This window comes from Babylonia areolata, chromosome 1 (assembly GCF_041734735.1).
Source record: "Babylonia areolata isolate BAREFJ2019XMU chromosome 1, ASM4173473v1, whole genome shotgun sequence".
Classification (NCBI taxonomy): Eukaryota; Metazoa; Mollusca; class Gastropoda; order Neogastropoda; family Buccinidae; genus Babylonia; species Babylonia areolata.
Genome location: NC_134876.1, coordinates 98,627,394 through 98,652,561, shown reverse-complemented (window position 1 = coordinate 98,652,561; position 25,168 = coordinate 98,627,394). Strand labels below are relative to the sequence as shown.

General features: G+C 43.1%; 1 protein-coding gene across 3 annotated transcripts in view; it reads right to left on the bottom strand.

Annotated features, from left to right (window-relative positions):
* LOC143290135 (transmembrane channel-like protein 5) overlaps positions 1-25,168 on the bottom strand; it is a 52,277-nt gene that overhangs the window by 8,530 nt on the left and 18,579 nt on the right. For all 3 annotated transcript variants that reach the window (XR_013056337.1, XM_076599430.1, XM_076599443.1), the window contains exons 9-18: positions 24,105-24,311; positions 22,564-22,700; positions 21,666-21,747; positions 20,701-20,798; positions 18,090-18,182; positions 7,206-7,281; positions 5,474-5,604; positions 4,141-4,305; positions 3,251-3,329; positions 1,847-1,973 (exon numbers count right to left, since the gene is read on the bottom strand). Coding sequence is in view for 2 of the 3 variants with exons in the window: in XM_076599430.1 (XP_076455545.1) it covers positions 1,847-1,973; positions 3,251-3,329; positions 4,141-4,305; positions 5,474-5,604; positions 7,206-7,281; positions 18,090-18,182; positions 20,701-20,798; positions 21,666-21,747; positions 22,564-22,700; positions 24,105-24,311 (1,195 nt within the window). In the remaining variant the exon portion in view is untranslated. The remainder of the gene's footprint in view (positions 1-1,846; positions 1,974-3,250; positions 3,330-4,140; positions 4,306-5,473; positions 5,605-7,205; positions 7,282-18,089; positions 18,183-20,700; positions 20,799-21,665; positions 21,748-22,563; positions 22,701-24,104; positions 24,312-25,168) is intronic.

Here is a 25,168-nt window from a genome sequence, read left to right as displayed (position 1 = left end):
TAATTTCTATTTTCATCTTATCTATTACTGTTATCTATTAATATATTTATCTATTTATTCATTTATTTATCTATCAATCTTATTTCATTTCATTTTTCCCCCTCAATGCCCGACAGACTACACACAATGGGTTACGCTGCTGGTCAGGCATCTGCTGATATATGTGGTGTAGCGTTCATGGATTTGTTTGAATGCAGTCACACCTCCTTCAGCAAATAAACTGAAGTGAACTGAACTTGTCTCATAACCCTTCAGGGTGGTGCAGAAGGTCACTGTGTGGAGAAACGTTGCACCACAAGCCTCCACCTCTCACAGTAGGGAGATTTCCAACAAAGTATTTTTTTCAAACTTTCTGCTTGTTTTGCTCAATATTCCAGAGCTTAATGTTGCATTGTATGGTCCTTGAAGGAGTCAAACTTTGTCTGAAGAAACACGTGGAACACCTGTCATGACCCACTCTTTGGGGACCCCCTGACCATCACCTCAGGTCTGTGCTTTCAACAAACAGTGCAGTGACTTCACTGATCACTGCTGGTCACAGAGCCCAGCCTGTCACACAGCACCTATCACAGCTGAAAACAGAGCCCAGCCTGTCACACAGCACCTATCACAGCTGGTCACAGAGCCCAGCCTGTCACACAGCACCTATCACAGCTGAAAACAGAGCCCAGTCTGTCACACAGCACCTATCACAGCTGGTCACAGAGCCCAGTCTGTCACACAGCACCTATCACAGCTGAAAACAGAGCCCAGCCTGTCACACAGCACCTATCACAGCTGGTCACAGAGCCCAGCCTGTCACACAGCACCTATCACAGCTGGTCACAGAGCCCAGCCTGTCACACAGCACCTATCACAGCTGGTCACAGAGCCCAGCCTGTCACACAGCACCTATCACAGCTGGTCACAGAGCCCAGTCTGTCACACAGCACCTATCACAGCTGAAAACAGAGCCCAGCCTGTCACACAGCACCTATCACAGCTGAAAACAGAGCCCAGCCTGTCACACAGCACCTATCACAGCTGGTCACAGAGCCCAGCCTGTCACACAGCACCTATCACAGCTTGTCACAGAGCCCAGTCTGTCACACAGCACCTATCACAGCTGGTCACAGAGCCCAGCCTGTCACACAGCACCTATCACAGCTGAAAACAGAGCCCAGCCTGTCACACAGCACCTATCACAGCTGAAAACAGAGCCCAGCCTGTCACACAGCACCTATCACAGCTGAAAACAGAGCCCAGCCTGTCACACAGCACCTATCACAGCTGGTCACAGAGCCCAGCCTGTCACACAGCACCTATCACAGCTGAAAACAGAGCCCAGCCTGTCACACAGCACCTATCACAGCTGAAAACAGAGCCCAGCCTGTCACACAGCACCTATCACAGCTGGTCACAGAGCCCAGCCTGTCACACAGCACCTATCACAGCTGGTCACAGAGCCCAGCCTGTCACACAGCACCTATCACAGCTGGTCACAGAGCCCAGCCTGTCACACAGCACCTATCACAGCTGAAAACAGAGCCCAGCCTGTCACACAGCACCTATCACAGCTGGTCACAGAGCCCAGTCTGTCACACAGCACCTATCACAGCTGAAAACAGCCCAGCCTGTCACACAGCACCTATCACAGCTGAAAACACCATCAATACTGCACAATTTTGGAGGGGGGAAAAATGATGGGTTTTTAAAAATTTTAATGGAAAAATAAATCAGCAAAAGAACAGTCATATTCACGCAAATAAACATAACTCTGATGCTGACCATTCCAACAGTGCAGACGATGGGGCAGCAAAAAAAAAAAAAAAAAAAAAAAAAAGAAAGAAAAAAGTGCAGTGTGTACCTGGCGAAGAGAGATTCTCAGGGGGCTGTTGCTGCTGCAGCCGCCGGTCAGTGTGCAGCATGGTCAGGGACTGCCGCTGGCTGACCTGGTTCAGCAAGTTCAGCAGGAACGTCTTGTCCTTGCCCTCCTGCAACACACACCGTCCACTTCCACTTTCAACCAGCTGTCAAAACAGGCAGACTGATTCATACATGCTACACTAAATGTGTGTAAAAAGGTTTCACTTTCACTTTCAATGAGACGTCAAAACAGGTGGACTGATGGAAAGGTTTCACTTTCACTTTCAACCAGCTGTCAAAACAGGTGGACTGGTGGAAAGGTTTCACTTTCACTTTCAACTAGCTGTCAAAACAGGTGGACTGATGGAAAGGTTTCACTTTCACTTTCAATGAGACGTCAAAACAGGTGGACTGGTGGAAAGGTTTCACTTTCACTTTCAACCAGCTGTCAAAACAGGTGGACTGGTGGAAAGGTTTCACTTTCACTTTCAACCAGCTGTCAAAACAGGTGGACTGGTGGAAAGGTTTCACTTTCACTTTCAACCAGCTGTCAAAACAGGTGGACTGTTCCATGCATGCTACACTAAATGTCTGAAAAGGGTTTACTTTCAGTTTCAAGGAGGTGTTAAAGTGTGTGGACTGATCCATACACCTTCACCTTCACCTCTCCCGTAGTCTGGGTTCAGACCGTTGGGGCACCGCTGCTGACCTGACCACCACCCCTCTCCACTCTTCACGGTTTTCTGATTTCCTCAGGGCGTCACCGAGCGTCAAGCCTGTCCACCCCCGGATGTTGTCTTCCCATCTCTTCTTCTGCCGTCCTCTCCTTCTGCCTCCTTGTACGGTGCCTTGCAGGAATGTTTTGGCAAGACCAGATGATCGGGAGATGTGTCCATACCACCTAAGTTTGCGTTTCTTCACTATGGACAGAAGGTCTTCGTAGGGTCCAATACTTTGTTTGATTCTGTTCTTCACTTCCGTGTTAGTGATGTGGTCTCTGTAGGAGATGCCAAGTAGTCTACGAAAGCATCTCATCTCGACAGCTTGGATTCTTCTCTCGATGTCTGCAGTCAGGGTCCAAGTCTCGCAGGCGTAGAGCAATATTGATATAACCAGGGAACGCATCAGTCTGATTTTTGAGCTGAGAGCGATGTTTTTGTTGTTCCAGATGGTGTTCAGCTTGTTGAGTGCCGTTGTTGTTTGGGCAATTCTCGAGAGTACTAACCATACACACTACACCACATATGATGTTTTAAAAGAATTTTTAAAAAAGGGGGCTAGGGGGGGTCAGCGGGGCATAACAGATGCCTGACCAACACAAAAACCCAACACGCTGGTCAGGCCTTCAGAGTTTGTGAGAATCATTAACGAGACATGGAATACAAACATGATGTGACGTACGTACCAGCACCAGTTGCTGTTTCAGTCTCTGCACCGTCTCCTTGCGTCCCACCATGATGGTACGAATCAGGTACACGCCCATCCTGAAACAGCCAGGGTCAACATGCTGTGTTGTGTTGTGTTGTGTTCAAATGTGTTGTGCTATGTCATGCTGTGCTGTGCTGTGATGTGTCATGCTATGCTGTGCTGTGTTGTGTTGTGTTGAAATGTGTTGTGCTGTGTCATGCTGTGCTGTGCTGTGTTGTGTTGTGTTCAAATGTGTTGTGCTATGTCATGCTGTGCTGTGCTGTGATGTGTCATGCTATGCTGTGCTGTGTTGTGTTGTGTTGAAATGTGTTGTGCTATGTCATGCTGTGCTGTGCTGTGTCATGCTATGCTGTGCTGTGCTATGCTGTGTTGTGTTCAAATGTGTTGTGCTATGTCATGCTGTGCTGTGCTGTGCTGTGTCATGCTGTGCTGTGCTGTGTCATGCTATGCTGTGCTGTGTTGTGCTATGTCATGCTGTGCTGTGCTGTGTCATGCTATGCTGTGCTGTGTTGTGTTGTGTTGAAATGTGTTGTGCTGTGTCATGCTGTGCTGTGCTGTGTTGTCGCGTTGTGCTATGTTGTATTGTATTGCATTGTACTGTACTGTACTGCATGGCATTGTATTGCATTGCATTGTATTGTATTGTATTGTATTGTAATTGTATTTTACTGTATTGTACCACATTGTATTACTTCTTGTCACAACAGATTTCTCAGTGTGAAATTCAGGATGACTCTCCTATTGGAAGAGCAGGTAGTTTGCACAGGACAGGTAATCAGACCCCTACTGAAGTCTGAACCTTAGGCCACGGTACAGTATGTGTACATTTTGTTTGTTTGTTTGTTTGTTTAAATTTCAAGCTGGTACCCCAGAACGATGAGAATGGCGGCAATGAATCCCGGGGAGGCGATGAAGTTGATGACGGAGGTGAGCCAGGGGTAGTCAGAGCTCCAGCTGTCCACTAGCTCGGGAACCACGCTGTACATCTTGTCCTTGCCCTGGTACGGCCCACACGCCCTGCTGGGCTGCACACTGGCACACACACACACACACACACACACATCAACATACACATGTGCACCCCCACACACATATGCACACATACATGCACAAACACGTGCATGCATGTAAACACACACACACAAAGGAACACACACGAACACACAAAGGTACACACGTATGCACACATATACATATATGCACACGCGTGCGCACACACACACACATGCATCAACATACACATGTGCACCCACACGCACATATGCACACACGCATGCACAAACACGTGCATACATGTAAACACACACACACAGAGGACCACACACGAACACACAAAGGTACACACGCATGCACACATATACATATATGCACGCGCGCACACACACACACACACACATCAACATACACATGTGCACCCACACACACATATGCACACACGCATGCACAAACACGTGCATACATGTAAACACACACACACAGAGGACCACACACGAACACACAAAGGTACACACGCATGCACACATATACATATATGCACGCGCGCACACACACACACACACACACACACATCAACATACACATGTGCACCCCCACACACATATGCACACACGCATGCACAAACACGTGCATACATGTAAACACACACACAGAGGAACACACACGAACACACAAAGGTTTCATGACAAATACATGTGAATCGAAGGGGAGGGCATGCATCTGTACATAACTTATCAAAATCAATTTTTTTCTTTCTTAAATTTTCAAAGCAGTCTTCTAGAAGTACTTCACTCTGGTAACTGTTGTCACATACACACTACAACACACACACACGAAGACGCACAAACAACAACAAAAAACCCAACTTAATTCACTTAGTTAATCACAGCATATTATGACTGGTAAAGATCTCAAATGCTTCAATTTTTTTACATTCAGAAATCTCAAAAAAATAAATATATCACACACACACACACACACACACACACACACACACACACACACACACACACACCACAAAAAAGGGCCAACATCATCACATATTTGTACAGAACACCAGGATCAACAGAGTAACACACACACACACACACACACACACACACACACACACACACACACACACACACACACACACACACACACACACACACACACACACACACACACACACACACACACACACACACACACACAAAGCACCCACAAGATGATGCCACAGAAGACAGCGGCAGTGGTGAGCAGGAAGAAGATGAAGAGGAACCCCAGGAAGATGGTGTGGGACCTAGTGGCCCTCCAGGGGCGCTCTGACGGCTTGCAGTTCTGCAGCACGCTCACCTGAAAGTGTAATCACCAGCCCACACATCACTGATCTGAAAGTGCAATGACCAGGCCACACATCACTGACCTGAAAGTGCAATGACCAGACCACACATCACTGACCTGAAAGTGCAATGACCAGGCCACACATCACTGACCTGAAAGTGCAATGACCAGCCCACACATCACTGACCTGAAAGTGCAATGACCAGGCCACACATCACTGACCTGAAAGTGCAATGACCAGGCCACACATCACTGACCTGAAAGTGCAATGACCAGCCCACACATCACTGACCTGAAAGAGTAATCACCAGGCCACACATCACTGACCTGAAAGTGCAATGACCAGGCCACACATCACTGACCTGAAAGTGCAATGACCAGGCCACACATCACTGACCTGAAAGTGCAATGACCAGGCCACACATCACTGACCTGAAAGAGTAATCACCAGGCCACACATCACTGACCTGAAAGTGCAATGACCAGGCCACACATCACTGACCTGAAAGAGTAATCACCAGGCCACACATCACTGACCTGAAAGTGCAATGACCAGCCCACACATCACTGACCTGAAAGTGCAATGACCAGACCACATATCACTGACCTGAAAGATGTAATGACCAGCCCACACATCACTGACCTGAAAGTGTAATGACCAGGTCACACACCACTGACCTGAAAGTGCAATGACCAGACCACACAACACTGACCTGAAAGATGTAATGACCAGGCCACACATCACTGACCTGAAAGATGCAATGACCAGGCCACACATCACTGACCTGAAAGATGTAATGACCAGGCCACACATCACTGACCTGAAAGATGTAATGACCAGGCCACACATCACTGACCTGAAAGTGCAATCACCAGGCCACACAACACTGACCTGAAAGAGAGGACAGCCCTGACCAGGCAAGTAGTTAACGTAGTTCTCTAATTTCATGAGATATCAAATTACATACACTCGCTGATACAAAGATGTCATTAAAGATATTACTTCTACTTTGAGGAGAGCAACGTTAAAGGAACAAACCAAACAATCACAACACCAATCATAACCTAAACAGAACAGTCTAGCAGAGCTAAGAAATGTGCGCAATAAATCATAAACCGTACAATTACCCCACTGATAACACCACTGCTCAAAAGACGCTCCAACAGGACAAGACAATATACACATACATGAATGAAAGCAATAGAATGAGAGAAGGTAAGGACAGGCATCTGTATATAAGAATGTGTGTGTGTGTGTGTGTGTGCGTGTGTGTGTGTGCAGGCATGAACACATTTGAGCTCTATATGTGTTTGTGTGAACATAATAATTGTGTGTGTGTGTGCGTGGGAATTTACAGATGGGATTGTAAGTGGGCGTCCTTGTGCTTCAGATGTGTTGAGCCCCATCTCTCTTTATGTCTGGTTTTAAATTTTTTTTTTTTTTTATACATGTATATTTTTTCCACAATCTTATTTTCACTGTACAGCATGTAGAAATAGTGTAGAAATACTCTTTCTAATCATGATAAAAGAAGGGAGACAGCTGACAGAGCACACACAGGCAAAGAACAAGAGACTGGTGCACAGATGACAATGCCATCAAACCGTCATACCATTTTGACGTAAAATACGATGATGAGCTTGACGATCACTATCAGCGACAAAAGAGGTGCGTAGAAGGTTCCCAACCTGAAAACAACCAAACATGACAAGTTTTAGACACTTTCCCTATTATAAAAGCAGACAAACTTGTCCAAAATAACATGGTTTACCAGCAGAGACTAACACAGACAAAGACAGCTGACACGGTTTACCAGCATAGAAAAACAAAGACAGCTGACACGGTTTACCAGCATAGAAAAACAAAGACAGCTGACACGGTTCACCAGTACAGAAAAACAAAAACAAAGACAGCTGACATGGTTTACCAGTACAGAAAAACAAAAACAAAGACAGCTGACACGGTTTACCAGCATAGAAAAACAAAGACAAAGACAGCTGACACAGTTAACCAGCATAGAAAAACAAAGACAGCTGACATGGTTTACCAGCATAGAAAAACAAAGACAAAGACAGCTGACATGGTTTACCAGCATAGAAAAACAAAGACAAAGACAGCTGACACGGTTTACCAGCATAGAAAAACAAAGACAGCTGACACGGTTTACCAGCATAGAAAAACAAAGACAGCTGACACGGTTTACCAGCATAGAAAAACAAAGACAAAGACAGCTGACATGGTTTACCAGCATAGAAAAACAAAGACAGCTGACACGGTTTACCAGCATAGAAAAACAAAGACAAAGACAGCTGACATGGTTTACCAGCATAGAAAAACAAAGACAGCTGACACGGTTTACCAGCATAGAAAAACAAAGACAGCTGACATGGTTTACCAGCATAGAAAAACAAAGACAGCTGACATGGTTTACCAGCATAGAAAAACAAAGACAGCTGACATGGTTTACCAGCACAGAAAAACAAAGACAAAGACAGCTGACATGGTTTACCAGCACAGAAAAACAAAGACAAAGACAGCTGACATGGTTTACCAGCACAGAAAAACAAAGACAAAGACAGCTGACATGGTTTACCAGCATACAAAAACAAAGACAGCTGACATGGTTTACCAGCATAGAAAAACAAAGACAGCTGACATGGTTTACCAGCATACAAAAACAAAGACAGCTGACATGGTTTACCAGCATAGAAAAACAAAGACAAAGACAGATGACATGGTTTACTAGCATAGAAAAACAAAGACAGCTGACATAGTTTACCAGCATAGAAAAAAAAACAAAAACAGCTGACTGGGTTTACCAGCATAGAAAAACAAAAACAAGGACAGCTGACACAGTTAACCAGCATAGAAAAACAAAGACAGCTGACATGGTTTACCAGCATAGAAAAACAAAGACAAAGACAGCTGACATGGTTTACCAGCATACAAAAACAAAAACAAAGACAGCTGACATGGTTTACCAGCATAGAAAAACAAAGACAAAGACAGCTGACATGGTTTACCAGCATAGAAAAACAAAGACAGCTGACATGGTTTACCAGCATAGAAAAACAAAGACAGCTGACATGGTTTACCAGCATACAAAAACAAAGACAGCTGACATGGTTTACCAGCATACAAAGACAACGACAGCTGACATGGTTTATCAGCACAGAAAAACAAAAGACAGCTGACATGGTTTACCAGCATAGAAAAACAAAGACAAAGACAGCTGACATGGTTTACCAGCATAGAAAACAAAGACAGCTGACATGGTTTACCAGCATAGAAAAACAAAGACAAAGACAGCTGACATGGTTTGCCAGCATACAAAAACAAAGACAGCTGACATGGTTTACCAGCATAGAAAAACAAAAACAAAGACAGCTGATATGGTTTATCAGCATACAAAAACAAAGACAGCTGACATGGTTTACCAGCATAGAAAAACAAAGACAGCTGACATGGTTTACCAGCATACAAAAACAAAGACAGCTGACATGGTTTACCAGCATACAAAGACAACGACAGCTGACATGGTTTATCAGCACAGAAAAACAAAGACAGCTGACATGGTTTACCAGCATAGAAAAACAAAGACAAAGACAGCTGACATGGTTTACCAGCATACAAAAACAAAGACAGCTGACATGGTTTACCAGCATACAAAAACAAAGACAGCTGACACGGTTTACCAGCAGAGACTAACAAAAACAAAGACAGCTGACAGGGTTTACCAGCATAGAAAAACAAAGACAAAGACAGCTGACATGGCTTACCAGCATAGAAAAACAAAGACAAAGACAGCTGACAGGGTTTACCAGCAGAGACTAACAAAAACATAGACAGCTGGCATGGTTTACCAGCACAGAAAAACAAAAACAAAGACAGCTGACATGGCTTACCAGCATACAAAACAAAGACAGCTGACATGGTTTACCAGCATACAAAAACAAAGACAGCTGACATGGTTTACCAGCATACAAAAACAAAGACAGCTGACATGGTTTACCAGCATACAAAAACAAAGACAGCTGACACGGTTTACCAGCAGAGACTAACAAAACAAAGACAGCTGATATGGTTTACCAGCATACAAAAACAAAGACAGCTGACACGGTTTACCAGCAGAGACTAACAAAAACAAAGACAGCTGATATGGTTTACCAGCATACAAAAACAAAGACAGCTGACACGGTTTACCAGCAGAGACTAACAAAACAAATTTTTTTTTTTTTGCACTTAGTGAGAGGACTGCTTTACTGAGAGTCTAACAGAAATCAAGCAGCTGACAGGTTTTCCACAGCGATTGGTATACGGGTAGATGTATTAATTGCAGAGCAGTCTGCTGTGTTTACACTGTCATGACAATACGAAGTAGTTCGTGCTGGTTACTTGACGGTGGTACCAGTGGCACGCTAAGTCATCTTAGACTAAAGTTACTTAGCTGTTATGCATGTTGTCCCTACCCACGCATACAACAACACCAAACACGTACAGGTTACCAGCATAAAAACATACACACAACGTTTGCGCGACAATGTACACAGGTTTACTAGCAGGACGAAAGACAAGTGTTCAGCTGCTCCAGTTTCCAGGCGACTCGAGGAGTAAAAACAAAAACTAACACGACAGCTGAAGGTCTTACTGTTGATACAATGTAAAAAAAAAAACACTGACACAGTACCAGCATAGAAAAACAAAGACAAGACAGCTGACACGATTTTTACAGCATAGACAAAACAAAGACAGCTGTGTTTGATAACAACAAAGCAGCAGCGCGTGCAGGTTTACCAGCAACACACAACACACACACACACACAACACTGACAGTCACACATCTGTAAAAAAATTGCACGAGACAGGAGAGTTTATCAGAAATACGCTATAAATACAAATTGTCATGGCACTGACCAATGGATGGTCAAGTAGAAAACAAAGACAGTGACTGGTTTTATCTGTTTCTAATAAAAGACAGCTGACATGGTTTACCAGCATACAAAGACAACGACAGCTGACATGGTTTATCAGCACAGAAAAACAAAGACAGCTGACATGGTTTACCAGCATAGAAAAACAAAGACAAAGACAGCTGACATGGTTTACCAGCATACAAAAACAAAGACAGCTGACATGGTTTACCAGCATACAAAAACAAAGACAGCTGACAGGGTTTACCAGCAGAGACTAACAAAAACAAAGACAGCTGACAGGGTTTACCAGCATAGAAAAACAAAGACAAAGACAGCTGACATGGTTTACCAGCATAGAAAAACAAAGACAAAGACAGCTGACAGGGTTTACCAGCAGAGACTAACAAAAACATAGACAGCTGGCATGGTTTACCAGCACAGAAAAACAAAAACAAAGACAGCTGACATGGCTTACCAGCATAGAAAAACAAAGACAGCTGACACGGTTTACCAGCAGAGACTAACAAAAACAAAGACAGCTGATATGGTTTACCAGCATACAAAAACAAAGACAGCTGACACGGTTTACCAGCAGAGACTAACAAAAACAAAGACAGCTGACATGGTTTACCAGCAGAGACTAACAAAAACAAAGACAGCTGACAGGGTTTACCAGCAGAGAATAACAAAAACAAAGACAGCTGACAGGGTTTACCAGCATAGAAAAACAAAGACAGCTGACAGGGTTTACCAGCATAGAAAAACAAAGACAGCTGACATGGTTTACCAGCACAGAAAATCAGACAAAGACAGCTGACATGGTTTACCAGCATACAAAAACAAAAACAAAGACAGCTGACATGGTTTACCAGCATAGAAAAACAAAGACAAAGACAGCTGATATGGTTTATCAGCATAGAAAAACAAAGACAGCTGACATGGTTTACCAGCATAGAAAAACAAAGACAGCTGACATGGTTTACCAGCATACAAAAACAAAGACAGCTGACATGGTTTACCAGCATACAAAGACAACGACAGCTGACATGGTTTATCAGCACAGAAAAACAAAAGACAGCTGACATGGTTTACCAGCATAGAAAAACAAAGACAAAGACAGCTGACATGGTTTACCAGCATAGAAAAACAAAGACAGCTGACATGGTTTACCAGCATAGAAAAACAAAGACAAAGACAGCTGACATGGTTTGCCAGCATACAAAAACAAAGACAGCTGACATGGTTTACCAGCATAGAAAAACAAAAACAAAGACAGCTGATATGGTTTATCAGCATACAAAAACAAAGACAGCTGACATGGTTTACCAGCATAGAAAAACAAAGACAGCTGACATGGTTTACCAGCATACAAAAACAAAGACAGCTGACATGGTTTACCAGCATACAAAGACAACGACAGCTGACATGGTTTATCAGCACAGAAAAACAAAGACAGCTGACATGGTTTACCAGCATAGAAAAACAAAGACAAAGACAGCTGACATGGTTTACCAGCATACAAAAACAAAGACAGCTGACATGGTTTACCAGCATACAAAAACAAAGACAGCTGACACGGTTTACCAGCAGAGACTAACAAAAACAAAGACAGCTGACAGGGTTTACCAGCATAGAAAAACAAAGACAAAGACAGCTGACATGGCTTACCAGCATAGAAAAACAAAGACAAAGACAGCTGACAGGGTTTACCAGCAGAGACTAACAAAAACATAGACAGCTGGCATGGTTTACCAGCACAGAAAAACAAAAACAAAGACAGCTGACATGGCTTACCAGCATACAAAAACAAAGACAGCTGACATGGTTTACCAGCATACAAAAACAAAGACAGCTGACATGGTTTACCAGCATACAAAAACAAAGACAGCTGACATGGTTTACCAGCATACAAAAACAAAGACAGCTGACACGGTTTACCAGCAGAGACTAACAAAAACAAAGACAGCTGATATGGTTTACCAGCATACAAAAACAAAGACAGCTGACACGGTTTACCAGCAGAGACTAACAAAAACAAAGACAGCTGACATGGTTTACCAGCAGAGACTAACAAAAACAAAGACAGCTGACACGGTTTACCAGCAGAGACTAACAAAAACAAAGACAGCTGACATGGTTTACCAGCATAGAAAAACAAAGACAGCTGACAGGGTTTACCAGCATAGAAAAACAAAGACAGCTGACAGGGTTTACCAGCACAGAAAAACAAAGACAGCTGACATGGTTTACCAGCACAGAAAATCAGACAAAGACAGCTGACAGGGTTTACCAGCATACAAAAACAAAGACAGCTGACATGGTTTACCAGCATAGAAAAACAAAGACAAAGACAGATGACATGGTTTACTAGCATAGAAAAACAAAGACAGCTGACATAGTTTACCAGCATAGAAAAACAAAAACAAAGACAGCTGACAGGGTTTACCAGCATAGAAAAACAAAAACAAGGACAGCTGACACAGTTAACCAGCATAGAAAAACAAAGACAGCTGACTGTTTATCAGCATAGAAAAACAAAGACAAAGACAGCTGACATGGTTTACCAGCATACAAAAACAAAAACAAAGACAGCTGACATGGTTTACCAGCATAGAAAAACAAAGACAAAGACAGCTGATATGGTTTATCAGCATACAAAAACAAAGACAGCTGACATGGTTTACCAGCATAGAAAAACAAAGACAGCTGACATGGTTTACCAGCATACAAAAACAAAGACAGCTGACATGGTTTACCAGCATACAAAGACAACGACAGCTGACATGGTTTATCAGCACAGAAAAACAAAGACAGCTGACATGGTTTACCAGCATAGAAAAACAAAGACAAAGACAGCTGACATGGTTTACCAGCATACAAAAACAAAGACAGCTGACATGGTTTACCAGCATACAAAAACAAAGACAGCTGACAGGGTTTACCAGCAGAGACTAACAAAAACAAAGACAGCTGACAGGGTTTACCAGCATAGAAAAACAAAGACAAAGACAGCTGACATGGTTTACCAGCATAGAAAAACAAAGACAAAGACAGCTGACAGGGTTTACCAGCAGAGACTAACAAAAACATAGACAGCTGGCATGGTTTACCAGCACAGAAAAACAAAAACAAAGACAGCTGACATGGCTTACCAGCATAGAAAAACAAAGACAGCTGACACGGTTTACCAGCAGAGACTAACAAAAACAAAGACAGCTGATATGGTTTACCAGCATACAAAAACAAAGACAGCTGACACGGTTTACCAGCAGAGACTAACAAAAACAAAGACAGCTGACATGGTTTACCAGCAGAGACTAACAAAAACAAAGACAGCTGACAGGGTTTACCAGCAGAGAATAACAAAAACAAAGACAGCTGACAGGGTTTACCAGCATAGAAAAACAAAGACAGCTGACAGGGTTTACCAGCATAGAAAAACAAAGACAGCTGACATGGTTTACCAGCACAGAAAATCAGACAAAGACAGCTGACATGGTTTACCAGCATACAAAAACAAAAACAAAGACAGCTGACATGGTTTACCAGCATAGAAAAACAAAGACAAAGACAGCTGATATGGTTTATCAGCATAGAAAAACAAAGACAGCTGACATGGTTTACCAGCATAGAAAAACAAAGACAGCTGACATGGTTTACCAGCATACAAAAACAAAGACAGCTGACATGGTTTACCAGCATACAAAGACAACGACAGCTGACATGGTTTATCAGCACAGAAAAACAAAAGACAGCTGACATGGTTTACCAGCATAGAAAAACAAAGACAAAGACAGCTGACATGGTTTACCAGCATAGAAAAACAAAGACAGCTGACATGGTTTACCAGCATAGAAAAACAAAGACAAAGACAGCTGACATGGTTTGCCAGCATACAAAAACAAAGACAGCTGACATGGTTTACCAGCATAGAAAAACAAAAACAAAGACAGCTGATATGGTTTATCAGCATACAAAAACAAAGACAGCTGACATGGTTTACCAGCATAGAAAAACAAAGACAGCTGACATGGTTTACCAGCATACAAAAACAAAGACAGCTGACATGGTTTACCAGCATACAAAGACAACGACAGCTGACATGGTTTATCAGCACAGAAAAACAAAGACAGCTGACATGGTTTACCAGCATAGAAAAACAAAGACAAAGACAGCTGACATGGTTTACCAGCATACAAAAACAAAGACAGCTGACATGGTTTACCAGCATACAAAAACAAAGACAGCTGACACGGTTTACCAGCAGAGACTAACAAAAACAAAGACAGCTGACAGGGTTTACCAGCATAGAAAAACAAAGACAAAGACAGCTGACATGGCTTACCAGCATAGAAAAACAAAGACAAAGACAGCTGACAGGGTTTACCAGCAGAGACTAACAAAAACATAGACAGCTGGCATGGTTTACCAGCACAGAAAAACAAAAACAAAGACAGCTGACATGGCTTACCAGCATACAAAAACAAAGACAGCTGACATGGTTTACCAGCATACAAAAACAAAGACAGCTGACATGGTTTACCAGCATACAAAAACAAAGACAGCTGACATGGTTTACCAGCATACAAAAACAAAGACAGCTGACACGGTTTACCAGCAGAGACTAACAAAAACAAAGACAGCTGATATGGTTTACCAGCATACAAAAACAAAGACAGCTGACACGGTTTACCAGCAGAGACTAACAAAAACAAAGACAGCTGACATGGTTTACCAGCAGAGACTAACAAAAACAAAGACAGCTGACACGGTTTACCAGCAGAGACTAACAAAAACAAAGACAGCTGACATGGTTTACCAGCATAGAAAAACAAAGACAGCTGACAGGGTTTACCAGCATAGAAAAACAAAGACAGCTGACAGGGTTTACCAGCACAGAAAAACAAAGACAGCTGACATGGTTTACCAGCACAGAAAATCAGACAAAGACAGCTGACAGGGTTTACCAGCATATAAAAACAAAGACAGCTGACATGGTTTACCAGCATAGAAAAACAAAGACAAAGACAGATGACATGGTTTACTAGCATAGAAAAACAAAGACAGCTGACATAGTTTACCAGCATAGAAAAACAAAAACAAAGACAGCTGACAGGGTTTACCAGCATAGAAAAACAAAAACAAGGACAGCTGACACAGTTAACCAGCATAGAAAAACAAAGACAGCTGACTGTTTATCAGCATAGAAAAACAAAGACAAAGACAGCTGACATGGTTTACCAGCATACAAAAACAAAAACAAAGACAGCTGACATGGTTTACCAGCATAGAAAAACAAAGACAAAGACAGCTGATATGGTTTATCAGCATACAAAAACAAAGACAGCTGACATGGTTTACCAGCATAGAAAAACAAAGACAGCTGACATGGTTTACCAGCATACAAAAACAAAGACAGCTGACATGGTTTACCAGCATAGAAAAACAAAGACAGCTGGCATGGTTTATCAGCACAGAAAAACAAAGACAGCTGACATGGTTTACCAGCATAGAAAAACAAAGACAGCTGACATGGTTTACCAGCATACAAAAACAAAGACAGCTGACATGGTTTACCAGCATAGAAAAACAAAGACAGCTGACGTGGTTTACCAGCAGAGACTAACAAAGACAACGACAGCTGACAGGGTTTACCAGCATAGAAAAACAAAGACAAAGACAGCTGACAGGGTTTACCAGCAGAGACTAACAAAGACAAAGACAGCTGACAGGGTTTACCAGCAGAGACTAACAAAAACATAGACAGCTGGCATGGTTTACCAGCACAGAAAAACAAAAACAAAGACAGCTGACATGGCTTACCAGCATAGAAAAACAAAGACAGCTGACACGGTTTACCAGCAGAGACTAACAAAAACAAAGACAGCTGATATGGTTTACCAGCATACAAAAACAAAGACAGCTGACACGGTTTACCAGCAGAGACTAACAAAAACAAAGACAGCTGACATGGTTTACCAGCAGAGACTAACAAAAACAAAGACAGCTGACAGGGTTTACCAGCAGAGAATAACAAAAACAAAGACAGCTGACAGGGTTTACCAGCATAGAAAAACAAAGACAGCTGACAGGGTTTACCAGCATAGAAAAACAAAGACAGCTGACATGGTTTACCAGCACAGAAAATCAGACAAAGACAGCTGACATGGTTTACCAGCATACAAAAACAAAGACAGCTGACATGGTTTACCAGCATAGAAAAACAAAGACAAAGACAGATGACATGGTTTACTAGCATAGAAAAACAAAGACAGCTGACATAGTTTACCAGCATAGAAAAACAAAAACAAAGACAGCTGACAGGGTTTACCAGCATAGAAAAACAAAAACAAGGACAGCTGACACAGTTAACCAGCATAGAAAAACAAAGACAGCTGACACTGTTTATCAGCATAGAAAAACAAAGACAAAGACAGCTGACATGGTTTACCAGCATACAAAAACAAAAACAAAGACAGCTGACATGGTTTACCAGCATAGAAAAACAAAGACAAAGACAGCTGATATGGTTTATCAGCATAGAAAAACAAAGACAGCTGACATGGTTTACCAGCATAGAAAAACAAAGACAGCTGACATGGTTTACCAGCATACAAAAACAAAGACAGCTGACATGGTTTACCAGCATACAAAGACAACGACAGCTGACATGGTTTATCAGCACAGAAAAACAAAGACAGCTGACATGGTTTACCAGCATAGAAAAACAAAGACAAAGACAGCTGACATGGTTTACCAGCATACAAAAACAAAGACAGCTGACATGGTTTACCAGCATACAAAAACAAAGACAGCTGACACGGTTTACCAGCAGAGACTAACAAAAACAAAGACAGCTGACATGGTTTACCAGCATAGAAAAACAAAGACAAAGACAGCTGACATGGTTTACCAGCATAGAAAAACAAAGACAAAGACAGCTGACAGGGTTTACCAGCAGAGACTAACAAAAACATAGACAGCTGGCATGGTTTACCAGCACAGAAAAACAAAAACAAAGACAGCTGACATGGCTTACCAGCATACAAAAACAAAGACAGCTGACATGGCTTACCAGCATACAAAAACAAAGACAGCTGACATGGCTTACCAGCATACAAAAACAAAGACAGCTGACATGGTTTACCAGCATACAAAAACAAAGACAGCTGACATGATTTACCAGCATACAAAAACAAAGACAGCTGACACGGTTTACCAGCAGAGACTAACAAAAACAAAGACAGCTGACATGGTTTACCAGCACAGAAAAACAAAGACAGCTGACATGGTTTACCAGCAGAGACTAACAAAAACAAAGACAGCTGACAGGGTTTACCAGCAGAGACTAACAAAAACAAAGACAGCTGACAGGGTTTACCAGCAGAGACTAAAAAGACAAAGACAGCTGACATGGTTTACCAGCATAGAAAAACAAAGACAGCTGACAGGGTTTACCAGCAGAGACTAAAAAGACAAAGACAGCTGACAGGGTTTACCAGCAGAGACTAACAAAGACAAAGACAGCTGACAGGGTTTACCAGCAGAGACTAACAAAGACAAAGACAGCTGACAGGGTTTACCAGCAGAGGGCCTGGGAGTAGATGAGCTCCACAGTGTTCCGTCCAATGTTGAAGGTGGGGTGTTCCAGTCTTGCCACTCGCCCTGCCAGCAGCCTGCAACAACACCAGTTTTTTCCTTCAACAGTCTGAAACAACAACATTTTTTCCTTCAACAGCCTGCAACAACACCACTTTTTCCTTCAACAGCCTGCAACAACACCATTTTTTCCTTCCACAGCCTGCAACAACACCACTTTTTTCCTTCAACAGCCTGCAACAACACCACTTTTTTCCTTCCACAGCCTGCAACAACACCACTTTTTTCCTTCCACAGCCTGCAACAACACCACTTTCTTCCTTCCACAGCCTGCAACAACACCACTTTTTTCCTTCCACAGCCTGCAACAACACCATTTTTTCCTTCAACAGCCTGCAACAACACCACTTTTTCCATCCACAGCCTGTAACAACACCACTTTTTTCCTTCCACAGCCTGCAACAACACCACTTTTTTCCTTCAACAGCCTGTAACAACACCACTTTTTTCCTTCCACAGCCTGCAACACCACCACTTTTTCCTTCAACAGCCTGCAACAACACCACTTTTTTTCCTTCCACAGCCTGCAACAACACGACTTTCTTCCTTCCACAGCCTGCAACAACACGACTTTCTTCCTTCTACAGCCTGCAACAACACGACTTTCTTCCTTCCACAGCCTGCAACAACACCACTTTTTTCCTTCCACAGCCTGCAACAACACCACTTTCTTCCTTCCACAGCCTGCAACAACATCACTTTCTTCCTTCCACAGCCTGCAACAACACCACTTTTTCCTTCCACAGCCTGCAACAACACCACTTTCTTCCTTCAACAGCCTGCAACAACACCACTTTTTCCTTCCACAGCCTGCAACAACACCACTTTTTTCCTTCCACAGCCTGCAACAACACCACTTTTTCCTTCCACAGCCTGCAACAACACCACTTTTCACCTTCAACAGCCTGCAACAACACCACTTTTCACCTTCCACAGCCTGCAACAACACCATTTTCCTTCCACAGCCTGCAACAACACCATTTTCCTTCCACAGCCTGCAACAACACCATTTTCCTTCCACAGCCTGCAACAACACCACTTTTTTCCTTCCACAGCCTGCAACAACACCACTTTCTTCCTTCCACAGCCTGCAACAACACCACTTTTTTCCTTCCACAGCCTGCAACAACACCACTTTTTCCTTCCACAGCCTGCAACAACACCACTTTCTTCCTTCCACAGCCTGCAACAACACCACTTGTTTCCTTCCACAGCCTGCAACAACACCACTTTCTTCCTTCCACAGCCTGCAACAACACCACTTTTTTCCTTCAACAGCCTGCAACAACACCACCTTCTTCCTTCCCCTCACTGTCCTCTGATGGTTATCCACATTGGCCATATGACAGATTTTCCACTGAGGACTCTCTGGTATAAATAGGATGAAAGGTCAATAAGGATGACTGATGACTTGCGCGATTAGTTTGTTTAAAGTGAAGAGGAGTTGCGCAACGTCGACCTCACTCTCTCGTCCGGGTCCACCAATTTCCAGTGGCAAGACTAAGTCGAGACAACTGGAGGATGAGCACGGATGCAGTGGATGACCAAGATATCCTTTCGGTGTCTCATCTTGCTCTCTGCACTCCACAGTGCGTTGCTGTAACCGCCTTCCTCTCCATTGAACCGATAGGTTTCTTCCGCAGATTCTGCCAGATCCAGACTTCACATGCATGGGTAGACACACCCCGGGGGCCAACTGCATGTGGCATGCACACAGCACGGTGGAGCTAGATGGCCGTCGGTGGCTCTCCTGAGCCGACGCCCTTTTATGGATCTCGTTTTTAATTCCATAAGGGTATCTAGCCACCCGCCTCACCAGTCCCGGAAGGCAGCGGTGGGAGTGCCGGTTTAGTCGCCGGCAATCCGACCCTGAACAGGTTGTACTGGATTTCAGGTTACCAGTAGCAGATCTAATGACCTGACCTGACAGTGATAAATAACTATGTGTACGAAGAACATGCAGGTGGGCATGCACCCACACACACAAACATACAGGTGTGTGTAAGCATGCATGTATGTATGCATGTCTTGTTAATGTGTGCACATATGTGTGAATGTATGTAAGACGTAGTGTGTGTGTGTGTGTGTGTGTGTGTGTGTGTGTGTGTGTAGTATTTGTGAGAGTGTGTGTGTGTATTTGAACGTGTACCTGTGTGTATATGTGTGTGCACACATACATGGGTGGGTGCATTCTGGAAAGCATGTGTGTGTGTTTTACTTAACTCACTCAGTACGGCCTCTCTTCTCTACACAGACCCCTCGGATGTCCAGTGGGTGTCTGAATGACCCAACCTTTAGCTTCCGTCGTCAGAATTGTGGTATTCTTTGTCAACATTCACGTCTTCAGTATAAGAGCCTTCCGCTTGCAATATTTTGATGATGGTAATTGGGGTGAAACGCTGTTAACATCGTCTCTTTCGCCGTTCGTATGGAAAGAGTTAAACAACTGGTCATATAGATCAACCTGCGATTCTGAGTTTGATCCCCCAAAAATTTAAACAGCTGTTTAATAAAAGCAAAACTTCCAATCCATACCGTCTGATAAACTCTGAGAAGAAGGTGCTGAAGAGAGTGAAGATGAAGTCGACAATGACCAGACGATATAGCTCCTGCCCCATGATGGTTTCCCAGCACTGCCACAAGACACACAAATCAGCAAAAAACATGCTCAGTCACTGACTCCATTGCTCTTTCAAAAAGCACAGTATTCAACATGGGATTAACACTACTGTGTCTGCTGCATACCCACACATGCACGTGTGCACGCACACACACACACACACACACACACACACACACACACACACACACACTCACACCCCTTGTACAAGAACAAAAGCAATTATCACTCAAAACCAAAGCATGCCATGCACAAAATCACTGCAACATAAAGGAAAGTTTCTGAATTATAAGGATTGTCTGTCTGTCTCTGCACACCATTGTACAAACTTGTGTTCTACAGACAGTAATATTCAAAAGGAAACATTTGTTTCTTTGCGACAATGAAAATAGGAAGAAAACAGAAGAAAAACAAGGTAAAAAGGAAGATATTTCCACCAAGCTTTCAAATACATATAACTGTTTCATATAACAAAACTGCATTTCTTTGTTTTAAAATAACTATGTTGGTTATCACAAAACCAACTGATAAACAGGTGATCAATTACTTTCTTGCGTTGCTGGGCATTTGTAATGATAAAACGTAACATCTTAAGACTTTACAAATCTGGATGTTTATATATCTGTTCAACATCATATTGTAAGTATAACATTTGCAAGATGTTTTGTATTTTACTGTATTGTATTGCATAGTGTATATATGTATAGTTCTGTTTAGTCTTCTATTGTATTGCTTTGCACCGCATTGTATTGTATTGTACTGCACTGGATTGCATTGCATTGCATTGCTTTGCATTGTAGTGTAGTGTGGTGTGGTGTGGTGTGGTGTGGTGTGGTGTAGTGTAGTGTAGTGTAAATCAAAACCCAAAGTGATGGTTTACCTTCACAGAGGCACTGCGAGCCACCCCTTCATACCAGTAGAGCACCAACACCGTCAGTGTGGCCACTCGCATCAACACTGACCTGAAAGTTCACTGAAAGCCATGAGAAAGTCACACACACACACACACACACACACACACACACAAACAAATACACACACACACACACACACACACACACACACAAACAAATACACACACACACACACACAAATACAACAAATACACACACACACACACACACACACACACACACACACACACACACACACACACACACACACACACACACACAGCTGTCAGTGACAGAACAGGTTGTTTCCACACACAGGTGGAAAGTCATGTCAGCACACAAGAAAGCTGCCACCAGCATGTGTTAATTTTCTCAATGCATCTGTGACCTGACCCGCTGATTCTGATTTAGCTCTTGACATACTGTTCCACAAGATAATCTCTCTCTCTCTCTGTGTGTGTGTGTGTGTGTGTGTTTGTATATGTATATATATATATATATCTGATGCCAGGGATTTTTTCTCCTTTTCTGAATATATGATGGTTTAGGTGGCAATCCAATGGGGAATTTCTGGCACAGTGATGTTCTCCACTCCAGCTTTCACAGACAACAGAAGAAGGTTGTTGTTTTTTGTCGCATATGCTGATTGGAAAAAAAAAAAAAAAAAAAAAAGAGAAGGCACCACCAAACATCACAAATCTGACAGTCAGCTGTCTGGAATCAAAGATTTATGTGAAGGTCAGATCAGTTCTGTCCTCTTCATGCAAAAGTATGCTGGTGGCTTCAGTCAGTATCAAAAACACAAAACAGATAATGAAAAAAAAAAACCACCACAAAATAAAAGAGATAATTAGAAAAAGAAAGAAAAAAAAACGAAACTCTCACCTGATAATATGTATGTAGAGCTCGGTGATGGGACTTTCATATTTCTCGAAGCCCTCAATGATGGTGAAGACGAAGGGCAGCACCAGGTGGATACCCCCGATGCTGAACGGCAGCACCAACAGCAGCAGAGGGTCTTCCTGGAAGGGCAGAAGCTACTTTGTACCCTGGTTAGTGTCGGGTCTGTGGGCTGGATCCCTACGTCTCACAGCAACACAAGGGCAGAAGCTACTTTGTACCCTGGTTAGTGTCAGTCTGTGGGCTGGATCCCTACGTCTCACAGCAACACAAGGGCAGATGCTACTTTGTACCCTGGTTAGTGTCAGTCTGTGGGCTGGATCCCAACGTCTCACAGCAACACAAGGGCAGAAGCTACTTTGTACCCTGGTTAGTGTCAGTCCGTGGGCTGGATCCCTACGTCTCACAGCAACACAAAGGCAGAAGCTACTTTGTACCCTGGTTAGTGTCAGTCTATGGGCTGGATCCCTACGTCTCACAGCAACACAAGGGCAGAAGCTACTTTGTACCCTGGTTAGTGTCGGGTCTGTGGGCTGGATCCCTACGTCTCACAGCAACACAAAGGCAGAAGCTACTTTGTACCCTGGTTAGTGTCTGTGGGCTGGATCCCAACGTCTCACAGCAACACAAGGGCAGAAGCTACTTTGTACTTTGTACCCTGGTTAATGTCAGTCTATGGGCTGGATCCCAGCGTCTCACAGCAACACAAGGGCAGAAGCTACTTTGTACTTTGTACCCTGGTTAGTGTCAGTCTGTGGGCTGGATCCCAACGTCTCACAGCAACACAAGGGCAGAAGCTACTTTGTACCCTGGTTAGTGTCAGTCTGTGGGCTGGATCCCTACGTCTCACAGCAACATGCTGTGAATCTTCCCGACTTATGTATCATCATACCTTCCTTATCACCTATACAAAGTACTGAAGAGGGTGATCATCTTTTCTTTTTCGGCTGCAGATCTGAAGACTACAAAGACTACAACAACACAAACCAACAGATAAAAATTTTTTTTTTTTTTTTTTTAAATGACAAGGCATTTATACAGCGCTAAATCTTGAGCAGAGACAAATGAAAACAGTTTCATACTAGTCATTCACACACAAGCATGACTGCTTCATTCCGTTCTCTCCATTCTTATCACCATTCTTTACCTGGAGGAAGACGGCTGAGTTTGAATCCCAATCTTGCCCAAGTCTGACAGGAATATCAAACTAAGCATCTGGTCCTTCGGATGAGACAATACACTGAGGTCCAGTGCACAGCGTGAACTTCACGCACCGAAAAAGAATCCATGGCAACAAAAGCGCTGTCCTCTGGCAAAATACTATAGAAGATATCCACACTGATTGGTACACACACACACACACACACACACACACACACACATATATATATATATATATATATATGCATGCACTCAAGGCCTGACCGAGCAAGTTAGCTTATGCTGCTGGTCAGACATCTGCCTTGCAGATGTGGCACAGCGTATATGGCACTGTCGGAAACTGAAACATATCAATCACCACTCACAGCACTGTCCTGCGAGAGGGTGGTGGTAGAGGAGGAGGAGGAGGTGGAGTAAGTCTCCTGGTTCTCAGACAGGTAGTAGATGAGGTACCCGGCCCCTCCCATCAGCCCCAGCACGATGATGTTGGTCACCACTCGCAGCCAGAACAGCTGGCACCAATCACTCAGCTTCTTTCGCTCCTGCTTCCTGGTCGCCCCGGCTAGATACTCCTGGGAGAGAAAAAAAACAAAGAAAAAACAGAGTGGTGGGAGTACTGATTAACCCCTTCATTGCTGATTCCTGCTGAAATGAGATCAGTGTGGCACTGAGTTTTAAGTGCAGTTGTTACTGTTTCAGTTGAGTTTTAAGTGCAGCTGTTACTGTTTCAGGTGAGTTTTAAGTGCAGTTGTTACTGTTTCAGTTGAGTTTTAAGTGCAGCTGTTACTGTTTCAGGTGAGTTTTAAGTGCAGCTGTTACTGTTTCAGGTGAGTTTTAAGTGCAGTTGTTACTGTTTCAGTTGAGTTTTAAGTGCAGTTTTTACTGTTTCAGTTGAGTTTTAAGGTTTCAGTTGAGTTTTAAGTGCAGTTGTTACTGTTGCAGTTGAGTTTTAAGGTTTCAGTTGAGTTTTAAATGCAGTTGTTACTGTTTCAGTTGCTTATTGTGACATAAGTTGAAGAGTTACCAGATATCACCACATAAAAGCAAGCAAAAAAAAACCCTCTCTGCTCTTGCATGGAGAGCGTGCAGCTGATGCTTTGATGCATTACCAAGCAGAGAAACTTGTGACGACTGAGACAAGGCCCTCTTGGGAAAAGGCTCCAGAAATAGGAAACATTCATTTTTGCAAAAGACAAAACAACTTAATGTTCTGGTAAGCTTTTAGCATTTCAGGACAGGAAGGTCACTTTGAAGCATCTATACACACTTAACAAAAGAGAACACAAACAAATGAAAAAGGAAGCCACCAACTACTTGATATCAAAACACACACATCCATTTGCCATACGGCAGTCAGGTATAAAACACATCTATTTGCCATACGGCAGTCAGTTATAAAACACATCTATTTGCCATACGGCAGTCAGCT